Source organism: Phaenicophaeus curvirostris, chromosome 2 (genome assembly GCF_032191515.1).
Source record: "Phaenicophaeus curvirostris isolate KB17595 chromosome 2, BPBGC_Pcur_1.0, whole genome shotgun sequence".
In the NCBI taxonomy this organism is placed as follows: Eukaryota; Metazoa; Chordata; class Aves; order Cuculiformes; family Cuculidae; genus Phaenicophaeus; species Phaenicophaeus curvirostris.
In genome coordinates this window covers 51,330,599-51,344,734 of record NC_091393.1, presented here as the reverse complement: position 1 = coordinate 51,344,734, position 14,136 = coordinate 51,330,599, and the positions used below count along the sequence as shown (strand labels likewise).

The 14,136-nt window shown below is 40.6% G+C and overlaps 1 protein-coding gene across 2 annotated transcripts; it reads left to right on the top strand.

The window, feature by feature from the left end:
• The first annotated feature begins 55 nt into the window (after nucleotides 1-55).
• Nucleotides 56-12,066, top strand: ADAT2 (adenosine deaminase tRNA specific 2). Of its 2 annotated transcripts, XM_069852029.1 has the most exons (6): nucleotides 60-238; nucleotides 1,574-1,678; nucleotides 9,083-9,233; nucleotides 9,727-9,833; nucleotides 11,549-11,621; nucleotides 11,740-12,066. In XM_069852029.1, exons 1-6 carry the CDS (start codon nucleotides 182-184, stop codon nucleotides 11,778-11,780), a joined length of 534 nt encoding a protein of 177 aa, XP_069708130.1. In that variant the 5' UTR covers nucleotides 60-181; the 3' UTR covers nucleotides 11,781-12,066. The 2 variants fall into 2 exon arrangements, with proteins under 2 accessions (XP_069708131.1, XP_069708130.1); XM_069852030.1 differs by lacking the exon at nucleotides 1,574-1,678 and having other exon boundaries at nucleotides 56-238.
• Nucleotides 12,067-14,136: the final 2,070 nt, after the last annotated feature.

The window sequence follows — 14,136 nt, the reverse complement described above, 5'->3', positions numbered from 1 at the left end:
GCCCCGCCCCCACCGGAAACACCCTCCGCGCGCCGGAAACACCCTTTGCGCTCAGGACGCCCCTCCGTGCCCGGTCTCCCCCCCAACTCTCCCCCTCGGAAACACCTTCCTCGCGCCAGTGCGTGTGCCCGCAGTGCCCGCCCCCCCCGGGAAACATCGCCCGCGCGCCGCCCGGCCCGGCATGGAGGCGGCGGGGGAGGCGGAGGTGCTGGCGTGGATGGACCAGGCCCTCGACATGGTCAGTGCGGGCGGTGGGGGGGGGGGGCTCCCCCCGCCCCGCCTCTCCCGGCCCGGTGTGGGGCGGGGCGGCCCCCAGGTACGGGGTGGGGGGTCGCCAGAGCTTGGCTCGTGGCTCCCACAGGCGGAGTTGTTGCAGAAACGTAGAAACACAGAATGAACTGAGCTGGAAGGGAGCCGTAAGGAACATCCAATCCAGCTCCTGTCCCTGCCTGGGACGGCCCCGGCGCTCACACCGCGTGTCTCAAGGCGGCGTCCAAAGGCTTCTTTGGACGTCCAGGCTTGGCACCATCACTGCTTCCCTGGGGACCTGTTCCAGTGCTCCAGCACCCTCTAGGTGACGAGCCTTTTCCTAAGATCCAGCCTAAGCCTTCCCTGCCATTTCCTCTGGTTTTGTCTTTGGTCAGCAGAGAGGAGGAATCAGTGCCTGCTTCTCCCTTTGCGAGGAAGCAGTGACTATGAGGTCCCCCCTCGGTCTCCTCCAGGCTCAACAGACCGAGTGGCTTCAGCCGCTCCTCATAGGGCTTCCATGTTAGACCCTTCAACAACTTTGTGTCCCATCTCTGGATGCTCTCCAGCCTTTTTACAGCCTTTTTACACCGCGGCACCCAGAACCGCACCCAGCTCTTGCAGTGCAGCTGCACCAGCACGGAGCTGAGAATCATAGAATGGTTTGGGTTGGAAGGGACCTTGAAGATCATCCAGTTCCAACCCCTCTCCCATGGGCAGGGACACCTCCCACCAGCCCAGGCTGCCCAAGGCCCCATCCAGCCTGGCCTTGAACACCTCCAGGGATGGGGCAGCCACAGCTTCCCTGGGCAACCTGGGCCAGTCCCTCACCACCCTCATGGTGAAGAAATTCCTCCTTATGTCTCGTCTAAATCTGTCCCTCTCCAGTTTATACCATTGCTCCTAGTCCTATCGCTATAAGCCTTTGTGAACAGTCCCTCCCCAGCTTTCCTGTAGCCCCTTCAGGTACTGGAAGGTCACTTTAAGGTCTCCTTGGAGCCTTCTCTTCTCCATGCTGAACAAGCCCAACTCTCTCAGCCTGTCCTCCTATGGGAGGTGCTCCAGCCCTCTGATCATCATCGTAGCCCTCCTCTGGACCCACTCCAACAGCTCCATATCCTTCTTATGTTGAGGATTCCAGAACTGGACACAATATTCTAAGTGGGGTCTCAAATCTCAATGTCAGAGCAGGACAATCTCCTCTGCCCAGCTGGCAATGCTGTGCTGGATGCCCCCCAGGACACGACTGCTTCTTGGCTGCCAGGGCTCGCTGTTGGCTCGTGTTCATGTTGCCCTGTCCCTTCTGTACTGTCTGTGTCTCCCACAGGCTAAAGAGGCCCTGGAGAAGGGGGAGGTTCCTGTCGGCTGCCTCCTGGTGCACAACGGCCAAGTCGTCGGGAGGGGCAGGAACGAGGTCAACGAGACCAAGAACGTGAGTCGGGGCAGGGGGAGACCGATCTTCCCCCCCTCCCGCTTCCACCGGGAATCCCGGGAGGGTCGGTGCTTGGGATCGGGGTGGGAAGGCAGCAGGGAAGATCCTAAAGTTATGGTGTGAACTGAGGAGGCTGCTGTCACTGGGAGGTGTTCAGGTTTCAGACTGCTCCCAGGAGGCCTTTGAAGTCCCCTGGGGGCTAAGGATGAGAAAAGAGGGACCTGCGCAGCCTTTCTGTTGAACTTCTTTCTGTAGGTGCTCCAGAAACAGATTATCTTGTTAGCAAACTAGCATTTTCATGTTATAAGGTTACCTGAAAAGCAGTGAAAGAGTAATTGGAAATCCAGCTGTGTTGCTTTGCTAGGAAAAATGCTGTGTAAATAAGAGAATAAATAATTAAAGTCACATTTTGGAAGAGGCAGGGGGAAGGCGAGGAGCTGGGAAGTCATGTAGAGTTAGAGAATATCTAGGTTAACAATATCTCACATCTAGTGTACAAAAATTCTTCCTTTGACAAAGTTGTCCTTTCTAAACAATATTGCCTGTAAATTTTAGACCTGATGCTTGCAATTTTAGCCATCAAATTAAATCTTGCACAAGCTGAGAGACCTGTAAAAGCCATGAGGGATTTTATGCAACTGGAAGTTTTGCATAAATGGATCTGATTGCAGGATCTGGCTGTAACTCATTAGATGTCTCAAATCTGAGATTATGATAAAAAGTGAAAATGAGTCTTTTAAGCTCAAAAATGTAACAGAAAAGGTGAATCATTGTACAGATTTGTGCTACAGGACCATCTGTGTGTGTTAAGATAATTAATACAACTCAAGAAATCCAGATGGCAGAGAAGTTAGGTATCTCAAGCTAAATCAAGTAAACACTCTGGGGAAGGAAACACTTCTTGGAAAATTGTGCCAGAGGTATTAATGCTGTGTAAAATTCACACGTTAATAAGCAGGCAGAATGGAACTGATGAGACTGATAACAATATCTGAATCAATTTTTTTGGAAAGCTTTCGCTTTTGGTGTTAACATCAGGGTTGTCTGAAGGTACGAACTTAAATCCAAGCAGCCTGATTTTAAAAATTCATCTGCATTTGGAAACAGTGAACTGTTAATATCTTTGAAAGCCAAGCCTTTTTACAATTTCTGTTTAGCTCAAGTTTCAATTCTTTTGTGACTAGATTTTCATAATTGCTTATTTTATAATGATTGGAAATGCTGGGTACTCAGTGCTTCTAAATTTTGTATCAGATATTTAATTTCTCCATGTAGTCTAAAAGAAAAAATGAGCCTGAAAGAGGCACTCACTGGGAAATGTGAATGTAGGAAATTGTTTTTAGTTTTCTCCTAACCATTTGTGGCATTGTTTAGGAACAATCCTGGGGGGAAAAAAGCCCAAACCACTTGAACCATTGAGGCGGTTCCAGCAGACATCATAAATTTGTCAAGGTCTGTTTTAAAATTAATTTCTTGCCCTACCTCACATTGGAGGACTTCTGCAGAACATCATTCCTCAGATCCAGTTTTAAACTTTTTACGGTCTGTTTATATCTTTCTGTTCTTGTGCCAGCATCGTCTGTTATTTTACATATCTTGGATGTATTTAAAGCCATATTCCCTTTTGGCTTTTGTTTTTTCCTGTTTTCCCCAAGCCAAGTATTTAGTCTCCTGTCAGAAGACAGGCTTTCTCTCTGTGTTCATTCTAATAATTATTGTATATATTCTTTCCAGCTTTGATTCATCTTTCTTGAATCCATTTAACCAGAACTGTATACTTTATTCCAGACGGGCTTTCTCTTTTGCCTTGTTTGATAATAACAATACTGCTCATTCTCCCTGGAAGTAAGCACCCATTTTTCTAGAGCTTCCTCCATCTTTATTGCTGTTTTGTTTTTTCTTCATTTCGTGTTTTGATTTTTTTTACTCCCATGTCTCTGACCTGGTCTTTTCTGATGATGTCTTCTACGTGATGAAAGTCATCACATAATTAGCTCTTTTCTGTCGGTGTTTCTCCAGTTAATGCCAATGTCACAACAGAAAACATTTAATCAAAATTATCTTTGAGCATCTTTTCTCCTTTGTTCCCTCTGGACAAATAAAGAAGATGATTAGAGGTCTGAAGCATTTCTCCTATGAGGAAAGGCTAAGAGAGCTGGGGTTACTCAGCCTGGAGAAGAGAAGGCCCAAGGACACTTTATAGCAGCCTTCCAGTACGTGAAGGGAGCCTACAAGAAAGTTGGAAAGGGACTTCTTACAAGGACATGTGGTGATAGGAAAAGGGGTGATGGCTTTAAACTGAAAGAGGGTAGCTTTAGGTTAGACATTAGGAAGGAATTATTCACTATGAGGATAGTGATGCACTGGGAACAGGTTGCCCAGGGAAGTTGTGGACGCCCCATCCCTGGAAGGCCAGGCTGGATGGGGCCTTGAGCAGCCTGGTCTAGTGGGAGGTGTCCCTGCCCATGGCAGGGGGCTTGGAACTGGGTGATCTTCAAGGTACCTTGCATCCCAAACCATTCTCTGGTTGTGTTTCCCCTTTTGGTGCAACTTCTTTTCTTTGCTTGCTCGCCATACTTTCTTGTGCTATGCTGTTTTTCATAGAGGGGCAATAATTTCACGTGTTGGACTGTTCCAGATGCATTGTAGGAGTCTAGAGAGATGAGGCTGGTGTTTCTCTTGCCTAGAAAAAACATTTGTCAAAGAAAGTTGCTAAGTTAATGTAGCATCAACTATCTCATGTAAATACACATTGTATTTTGTCTTGTTTTTCCTTTTATAGACTAGTCCTTATAACATCATCTTCAAAGTTTTTGTTGCCTGTTTTGCTGTTGAAACTATCCTGGATCTGGGGATGTCAGGATTGTTATGTCTTTCCTGTTTTTCATTACAGTGACTGTTTGCTCTGACAGGTTTCAGTCATGTGATACTCTCCCTTGATGTATTAAAAGCATTGCTATGAGATTGGCAGCCTCATGCAGCAGTTCTTTAGTATTTTTCTGATGGAGATTATCTATTAACTAAGGGGTTTGCCCCTCATCCCTCTTCTATGCCCTAGGCAATTTCATAATTTGAAAGTCCTAATTCTGTATATCATGTGCTGTAATTTATGCCTTTCATACTCTTATTCTGCCTTTTGGCTATGTTCTCCACATCATTTTTATTGAAAAGGAAAAATACTATTTTTTTTGGCATAGTACTGTAATTATATTTGAGCCTCATCTCAGTCCAAGGTAGCTGTAGTAGTTTTATCCCCTTTTTCACGTGTTTTGTCTCAAGGTATTTTTACTGTTCATGCAATTTGTTTTGCAAGCTTGCTAGAAAAAAGCCCTCGCTTTCTGACCTCCAAAATGTAGCTTTATAATATAAAGCTTTTTTCTACTCCTTGAGAACTTTTTTTCCTGCTTTTAAAAAATGATTGTTTATCTAATTTGATGTGTAGTCCTTCCCTACAATTCTGCCCTTGTCACTAGGCTTTGTGTCAAATAAATTTCATCTTCTCCTTAAATAAGTCTCTGCATCTTTTGATCTAACTGATGAGTGTTAGGAGCAAGTAGTGTGGTCTTTATTTTCTCTTTTATTCTGGTCCTAAACTGTGATTTTGGGAAATCAGTTTACTTGCTGAGAGCTTTCCCATTGTTCCAGTCTGTCTCCTGCTACCCTGCATACTTTGCAAACTCTTGCCCTGTGTGTCCACAGCAGAACATATTAATGTCAGAGATGCTGCTGCTCACTCTGTGAAAGTTATTTGCAAAATTATTGATCATCCTCACATTCTTGTGGAAAAAGTTGATAAGGAAGAAGGCGGCTTATATACAGCTGTGTTTGTTTTATTTGGGTTTTTTTTTTAGAAACACGGCTGAGGCATCAGCATTTCAAAGTTGTTAGCCATGTCGTTACTTGTATTCATTGGGCAATAGTGCAACCAATGTTTGTGTAAGACAGGCATTTGTTTTCAACAGCCTAGTGATACGTTCACAATCTTCTGCCAGTGCTGTGTTCCCTCTGGCAGCTCTCATGCTTGCTTGTTCACAGTCTTGCCTCACACCAGCCTGAAAAATTTCTTCATTATAATTGACCCTTCTCAACTAGAACCCTTTATTTTGGCATTTTATTCCTATGTGTGGTGCAATCATTCACTTCCCACTAAAGTGCTCTCTTTGTTAAGACATGCAGACTTCTCCTCTTTGTTATCTCCTTTGTTGGGTCATTGTAGCACGTATTTTTGCCCAGATCATCTTGCAAGCCACAAGGTAATATAGAGCTTGGAGCTTTGGTCCCCTTCACTCTTACTTGTTAATTCTGGTCTGAGATTAGAAGGTGAGCTTTTCAGCACACTGATGATATATTTATTTGTTTGTTTATAAAACATTTGCCACACTTTGGAGCACTACTTTAAGGCTTTGTCAAGGCTTTTTTGCCACTGATGTCAGCTTGAATTAATTTCTCCTTGGAACACCATTTGCCACACTTAAACATTTGTCTTTTTCTCTTGCTACTCTTACCTGCTTTTGTTTTCTTGACTTTAAAATAATGTGTAGTATTTGGGAATTTAAATAGTAGGGGTTTATAGAAGCTTGTGAATTGAGTCAGTGACTCAAAATGAAAATAAGTTTTTTTGTAATTTACACACACTGAGTCAAAAAAAGACTATTTAGTCACAGCTTAATAAAAATACAATATTAACACAGACCTGGAAGTTTGGTTTTTCACCCATATCTTGTCTTTAAGAGGGACCTTTAGCAGATTCTTCAGGAAGGAGCTCAAGAAACAACAAGAGAGTAGTGTAAACCTTCCCCTTGCATATCTTTTCCGCAACTGAAAGTGAATAGCTTAGGGACTTCCAGAGCCCAAGACCATATCTGGATCATTGTTTCTGATTGCTGTCTGTGCACATATCCTCCGTGAATTTGTCTAAACCTTTTTTGAACTCATTTATGGTTTTGGCTTCCATGGCATCCTGTGACAATGAGTTCCACAATTTAATTATGTGCTTTGTGAAAGAGTACTTCCTTTTGTTTGTTTTAAATCTGCTGCCTGATAATTTCATTGGGTGCCTGCTCACAATGAGAAATAATACATCACAATTTACTGTTTGCTTTTCCACATTTTTCTTGATTTTTATAAACTTCTACTGTAGTCATCTTAACTTGGAAAAATAATGGCTATATATGGTGAATTAAAAGCTGCAGTCTAGTTAGTCTCTGTACGGAGAACGTTCTGTAATTCAGATAATCCTTTCTCACCCTGTGGTAAATTTGTCCTGGTGTTCCCATGTCTTCATGAGGCGAGATGGCCAAACAAGTATGTATTACTTAAGATGTGGATGCACTGGAGTCTAGTAATATTCTGTATTAGTGTAATCTCTTTTGTGTAGCTGTCTTGTATTACTGCAGAAGCAGGTGTGACCTACAGCAGCTGCATGGCTTTTCTTAACTTGTACTCCCAAGATCAGCAGATGCCTGAAAGTGACTCGCCATCCTCAGTATAAAGCAGTGTCATAGGTTAGAGGCGTGTTTTCTTCCAGTAGTGAAGGTTTACTGCTTATATGTTTTCGATTTGTGCACAGGAATTGAAAAGCCAATATGGTATTGATGTCTCTTCTGATTTAAGTGACACAAAATTGGAATAGCTACAACCTAATGCTTGTGAGTTACAGTAGCTGCAGTAGTTCTGAGGCATCATTCTGCTGAAGGGCATTGTGTTTCGTGTCTCCACAAGGTGTGTGCACAGAGACTTCAGCTGGTGTGATCGCATTTATTTAGCCAGGGAACCTTCATGGCAACATTTCACTTCTGTGTCTGGAGGAATCACGTCTACGTGTTGATTTCGACCCACGGTTTTATTCCAAGTGTGTTCATTACTATGTTTGTTCAACAAGTGCACTCATGGAATAAATTCAGCTTACCATGCTTTGGTTTGTGTCTCAGAGGTGGCAAACTGTCTTCCTTTCAGATGAAACTATACTGAAAAGATGCACTTTGGGGACATATCTAAAGCACTGCAGCTGTTGCTGGGAATATACTACATTGGATCCAGGCCAGTGTGAACTCCCCTGAATTGGTTAAATCCTCAGCACTGTTTTGCTCTACAGATACGCTCCTCTTGCACTGCACTACTTGTTGATGTAAGCATAGGCAATGTAGGAGTTATAAAACATTTTTAAACTATATTACACTTAGCACTAACTTACTTATACATGAGTCCTTTGCCATGTATTGTGGCTTCTTATGGTTATTACCACACATCTTCACAGTGCTAAAATATTAACACAAGTTCATGTTTTAGAGGAAGTTCTGTAAGGTCACATCCTTTCTCTAGAATAGGTTAAGAAGGAAAATACTAACAGCCTTAATTCCAATAAGCATCAGGCTTTGTACCTGGAGAGTCCTTCCATAACTAGTACTTTGTAATGTTTTTGCTGTGACACTTGATTGGCAAAAGACTCTGCTGCAGACGTTCAGAGCGGTACTGGGACATTACTGATTGGTTTTGTCTCTCTGCAATTAAAGTCAACACTTCTTTTCGGTTCAGTTTTTTTGTGCCATACCTATTGTTGTGACCTCTGATGTACTCCTCATTCAGTCATCTTGAATTAAAAAAAGAGAAACTGGTGTTTTTCTGTCTTTTTATAATCAGACATATGCTGCAATCCCTGCCTGTTACTTCAGAGACTCATTGTGCATGTACACATTCCCAGGCAGCATTAAAGTGATTCGAACTGAAAATACTGTGTCTGCACAGTAGGCGAAGCAGTTCCAGAAAGACACTGAAATCATTGTATATTGACAGCATTTTCATTCCGTGCCAGCACAGTCAGAGGGAGGAAAGGTACCAGGTAGGAGCAGTTTCTTACTATTCCCCTAGAAATTAACCTGGCCTGCATTCTTGCTCTTGGAAGCATAGTGGGCTACACCAGTTGTTCCGTTGAGTTTTTTTCTGTCCTTCAAGTCCCAAGTAGCACTTTCACATCTTGTCTTACTATGCTGGCATAGCAGAGAGAGGAGGACTTCTGAGCAGACTTTTATGCTTAGGAGCAGGTAGAAGAAAAAAATGGCTTGCACTTGTGGATCTTGTGAGTGCTGCATGTGAGATTGAGGTTGAACGTGTTCTTTCTTGGGTTGGGTATTTCTTCTGCAGTGTTGGCTGCAGGAAGTTTCTTCTGCAACTTGAACTAGCTAAGAGGTGTACTGAAAAGATACTTCTCAAGAAAGCATTATGTTATGTTAACAGAAGTGAAAATAATTGCGTTATTAATAAATAAGATGTGAAGCCACTGTGCCTTTGACTTGAAAGAATAATTTTATGACATTGCATTTTATTTCATTTGTACCTGTGCAAGTAAGAAGCTTAAAGCTGTGAACCAATGCAAACTGTAAGAAAATGTTTCTTTTTATCTCCTAGGCTACTCGACATGCAGAAATGGTGGCAATCGATCAGGTCCTTGACTGGTGCAAGCAACACAACAGAGATTATACAGAAGTGTTTGCTCACTCAGTATTGTTTGTAACTGTAGAGCCTTGTATCATGTGTGCAGCTGCCCTGCGCTTGATGAGTATCCTTCCATGCTTATTCATGCTGGGAAACCAGATGTCAAAATGTAACTCTTTTGGTAGTGAGTACACAGAGAAGGGCTTGACACCCTGGGGCAAAGCCAACACGGGTACCATCTTTGAGAGTCTGCAGCCACCTCCTGTTACTGCACGTTAAATAGTGAGAGGCTCAAGAATGAAAGAGAAATGCTGCAATTATGACTAACAGTGATTTCTCTTTACCCTTTCTACAAAGGGTAGGCCATGGCTTTGTGTGCCTCTGCTTTGGCATTCTTGTTTCTTCTTTTCTGAGGAAGGCTGGATGTGCATCTTCAGCAACACATCTTACGTTACTCAGGAGTAAGTTCTGATTTTACAAGGGAGGAATTGTAGTGCAGACTAATTTAATTTGAAAAGTACAAGCACATTTTAGAGAAATTTAATGACTACTTAAATTAGGCTACTTTACTTCCCTCTTGCTTTTCACCTTAACTTAGTACCTTAACTCATTCTCATAAATTCCGCTCGTCATATATGGCTGTCGAAATGAGCGATTTGGAGGCTGTGGCTCAGTTTTGAGCATCTCGTCTGATGATATGGTAGACTCAGGAGAACCATTTGAAGTAAGCTATAAATTATTTTCCTTTGTTTTTCAGCTAGGGTATGGTGCCTGGCTTCATTACTATGCTTTGGCAGTGTTACGCATCAGGTTAAGAGAACTCGGAACAAAGATGATCAGAAGTCAAGTAAACTCAAGTTTACAAGAAAATAATGTAACAAAACAAAAAGACTTAAAATAACGAAAATTGAGGAAAAGGCCGATGACAGTCTCAAATATTTAGAAGAGTGCATCAAAGAGGAAAGGAAAGAATATTTGTGGAACAAGGCAAGGAATAGATATATCTAAAAGATGTCTGATACATAGAACAGTGAGTGTGTGCTGCAGGAATAGGTGAGGGAAAATTTATTTTAAACTATGGAATTACAAATACATAATAAAAATCAAGTAACAATAACTTACTAAGTTACTGTTTTTCAGCTGAGCCACTGGAAATGATTGCATTTTTACTCACAGTCTATCCATATATGAAGTAAAATGTGTTAGTTTAGGTCTACTTCATATTCTAGTTCAAATCCCCAAATAAATATGGACTGCAAAAGTAGCAAAGGAGATTTCCTTTAGATATCCACAAACTTTCTGAACCGTAAGGATACTGAAGGATTGGAACAGTGTGTCTGGGGAGAACAAGGCAACTTTGTCATTTAAGAAAGGCTGGACAAGCATTCAGTTAGGATACATAAATCTAGACGTTTTACAGCATGATACAAGTATACCTATAAACATGTACATATACATAGATAGTATTTATAGCATTATATTTATTATATGCAGTTGTAGATGATCCTGCCTTACACAAAGATACTGATTAGGGTTCTTAGAGCCCTTTTCCACACTTAACATTTATGATTTAATGAATGTAAAAATAAGTAATATATTTCAGCATTGTAAATAAGTACTAAAGGCTGAAGGCTCAGAAAGAATTTTAGTCAGCAAGAAGATACTGTTTGGCAGTCCAGTGTAAACATATTAAGCATCTTTCTGCCAGGGTGTTTATGAGACTAGCATCTGAAGTAATTTGTATAATTGATACTGGAAGAGTGTTCATTTGCTAATATCGGCACTTGGTATTTAATTTTTCTTTATGTTCAGAAGAAAGAAAGGAGGAGATTCTTGCTACTACAAATCCTTCCTTTGTTTCTTTAGGCAACTGCAGTGAGGTGCATAGGTGTAATTCATTATTTTATAGTGTGGGTGGTGATTAATTCATTGTTAGTGACATAACACTTTGTCATTCATATTCATGGCCTGGAAAAGTGTTTTGGAAGGACCGAAAAAGGCCTGAGAGGTGACTGGTAGGAATAAAGAAGAGGTGTGTGGACATACATTGCCTGATAGGAATCTTATCTGCAAATACCTAGGTGTATGTCTCACATTTCAAGTGCTTGAAGAGTATATGAAGTAAGTTGGAAACAGGTCAAATTTTTTGCAATCTCCAATTTCTTTCTTATTAATTTAAGTTACTAAGAAAGTTTGTTTTATTGAAGTTATTAGAGAAATTGTATACTCTACTAAACCTCAACGTAGTATTTTTCAAACATATGAGGTACTGAACCTGAAAAAGAAGTTTTCTTACCCCCTAATAGTTAAAGTTACATGTTAAATTAGTGGAATAGGCAGTACGGTTGTTTACAATTATTCTGTACTTAATGCATTATTGTGAAGCATAGAATATGTTATTCTCAGATGGGCTTATAAACATCATTCTAATTTGAACAGTGCATTTCTGGCTATCGTGCCAAAGAAGCAGTGGAAATGTTAAAAGCTTTCTACAGACAAGAAAACCCCAATGGTAGGTCTCACATTAATGGATCCATTTTGATCCCAACCTAATTAAAAAGAATGCTGGCAGTGGTATTACTGTAATTCACTTGTGATGTTTTTTCTCCTTTTCTGTTTCTTCTTGGCAGCACCAAAATCAAAAGTACGGAAAAAGGACCGTCGTAATTAGCCCCATGCTGAAGGGAGACAGAAACTTACCAAAAAATGATACACGAAGGTTTCTTCAGCATCCTTCTTTTTTAAAATGTACAGTCTAATTAAATTATGTCTAATGTTCTGTTTTATTAGTAGGATACTTGCTACCTCTTCCTGCAGTTCTATCTATGTAATTTCTTGTTCTCATACATGGCCAAGCAGAAGAGTTATTTGCTGTTTTTAGAAATCTATGGTTCGAGTTCACTTGTTTACAGCTAGATGGATCCATTAAAAATCCATTAAAATTATGCCATTCTGTACAGCAGATGCTAGAATATTTTCTTTCCTTCCTTTTGTGGAGAAGCGTCATGTTTTTTAATAGTAAACATTGCTTAGGCAAACCCAAGTAAAACTCTTGGAAGGTTACATTCGTAAGACCTTCACAGTCCTTGTGTGTATATTTAATCAAAAGGCACATAAAGAATTGTACAGTCCTTGAAGATTTGAGATAAGACATTGTAGCAGTTCTTCATTGCTTTATTCAGTTCCTCTAGCATAAGCCAAAATTTCAAACATAACTTCTGAAAGTCACATACATACACAGAGAAGTATCTGTGCAGAATCACATGCCTCTGTCTGTGCTGTTGTTAATAAGCATAAGCAACCATCTCTTGGCTGCACAGCATCTTTGTACAAAGTTGTGGAGAACTCTCCAAAGCTCTTCTGACTGTCCACTCCTCTAATGAATATTAGTATAAGAAATGCTTTATCATTAAGGATCCGCTGAGAAGTTGAAGTTGTTCTCAGCTACTAAATTATAATAACTTGAGATGGGCAGATGCATGTGAAAACCAGGAAATGAAATTGGTAATAGCATGAAGAAAATATCTTTGAGGTGTTTGTCTTAGCGGTGGTTGGCTTTGTCATTTCCATGCACTTTACTTGCCTGTGCAGTAATTTATAATCCAGAAGAGGGCCTTACAGTTCCACTAATGAATTAAGAATACAAGTACAGTTCTGTCTTGATTATATACCTCTTAGTGGATACTTACCTCAAGCATAAAACTGTTTGTTGTTTATTTGGCTGATATTCAGGAATTTGAGAAATGCCTTAACTTTTTTTTAATGTAAAAGAGTGCTTAGAATCATTATTCTATGACTATAAAACCGAATACAATTAAACCTTTTAGATATTTCAAATAAATACTTTCAAAAGTGTTTTTAAAAAGAGCATTAAAAACATTGCTTTGTCATCATTGCTTATAATAGCTTAGAATTTGTATTTTGAGTATTTACTTATTGTTTACAAACTGAGATAGGAAGTAAGTTTTTTTTACTATAATAGCTGGTTTTAGAGTTTAGAAGTAGTATTCCTTTCACTTAAGCCCTTTAACTGATGCCTGTGACCTGTCCTATCCTCCTGACTGTTACAGCACTCTTTGAGTCTTTTCCATAAGCAAATGAAGTTATGACTGTGTTTGTAGATTTCATCAGCTTTGCAGCTGTGGGAGCTCATGAACCAGACAGCTAAGCTGGAAAAGCTGTTTAGGAAAAGACCATTTTCAGTGACTGCGATGGCTTTATTGGAAAGAAACAGTCACACCTGTGGTTCCGTTATTTGGCTGGTGATATAAGACAGGTATTTATCTATACAGATACATACATCCAGTTCTCAGTTGGACCATAATTTTCTTATACCTTGAAGAAGTCACTGAAGTCCAAATTAAAGGGAGATGTTGGACTTCTGGCTTGTCCCCGATGTTAGTGACAGTAGGATTTGGAGCCTGCATATTGTTTTAGATCAGGATGTGAATCTACTTCTTCTGCAGAGTGGCTAAGAATGCTTTCTTTCTCCACTGCTTTCTTTCAAAGAACATGGTTAGCATTTGGATAGTGTGACAGTAGGAGCCACCTAAATTAGTAGAAAGGTTGCTGGTAGAAGAACAAAACGCTTTTTAAAAGCTGTGTTCAATTCTGCAGTCCTTACAAGTGGAACAGAAATATTTCGTAACAGCAGTCAGTTGTATCCTGCCACTTAGAAAACAGTTTAAGTCCCCCTCAAAGCCAAAGGAGAGTGAAGAGGGTAGCAAAAATAAATAAAATGTCTTGCGAGTGATCAAGGGTAATGATGTGCATCTTAGAAAAGGGGCATGAAAGAGGAATAGTGTAAGAAGCTAAAAACTATTGTGTTACAGAAAGATTATAAAAGATGCTTCTGTTTACTATGTAGTGTAATGTGTGAGTAAAAAAAAACCCATCTAGTATTCAGGGGCGCATTTGGATGTGTGGATTTTTTAACTATAATAATTAGCTTAGGGAACAAACTGCTAAAAGATTACACTGGGAGTGAAAACATAGCCCATTCTCCTTAAAGTCCTATTACTTGTGTG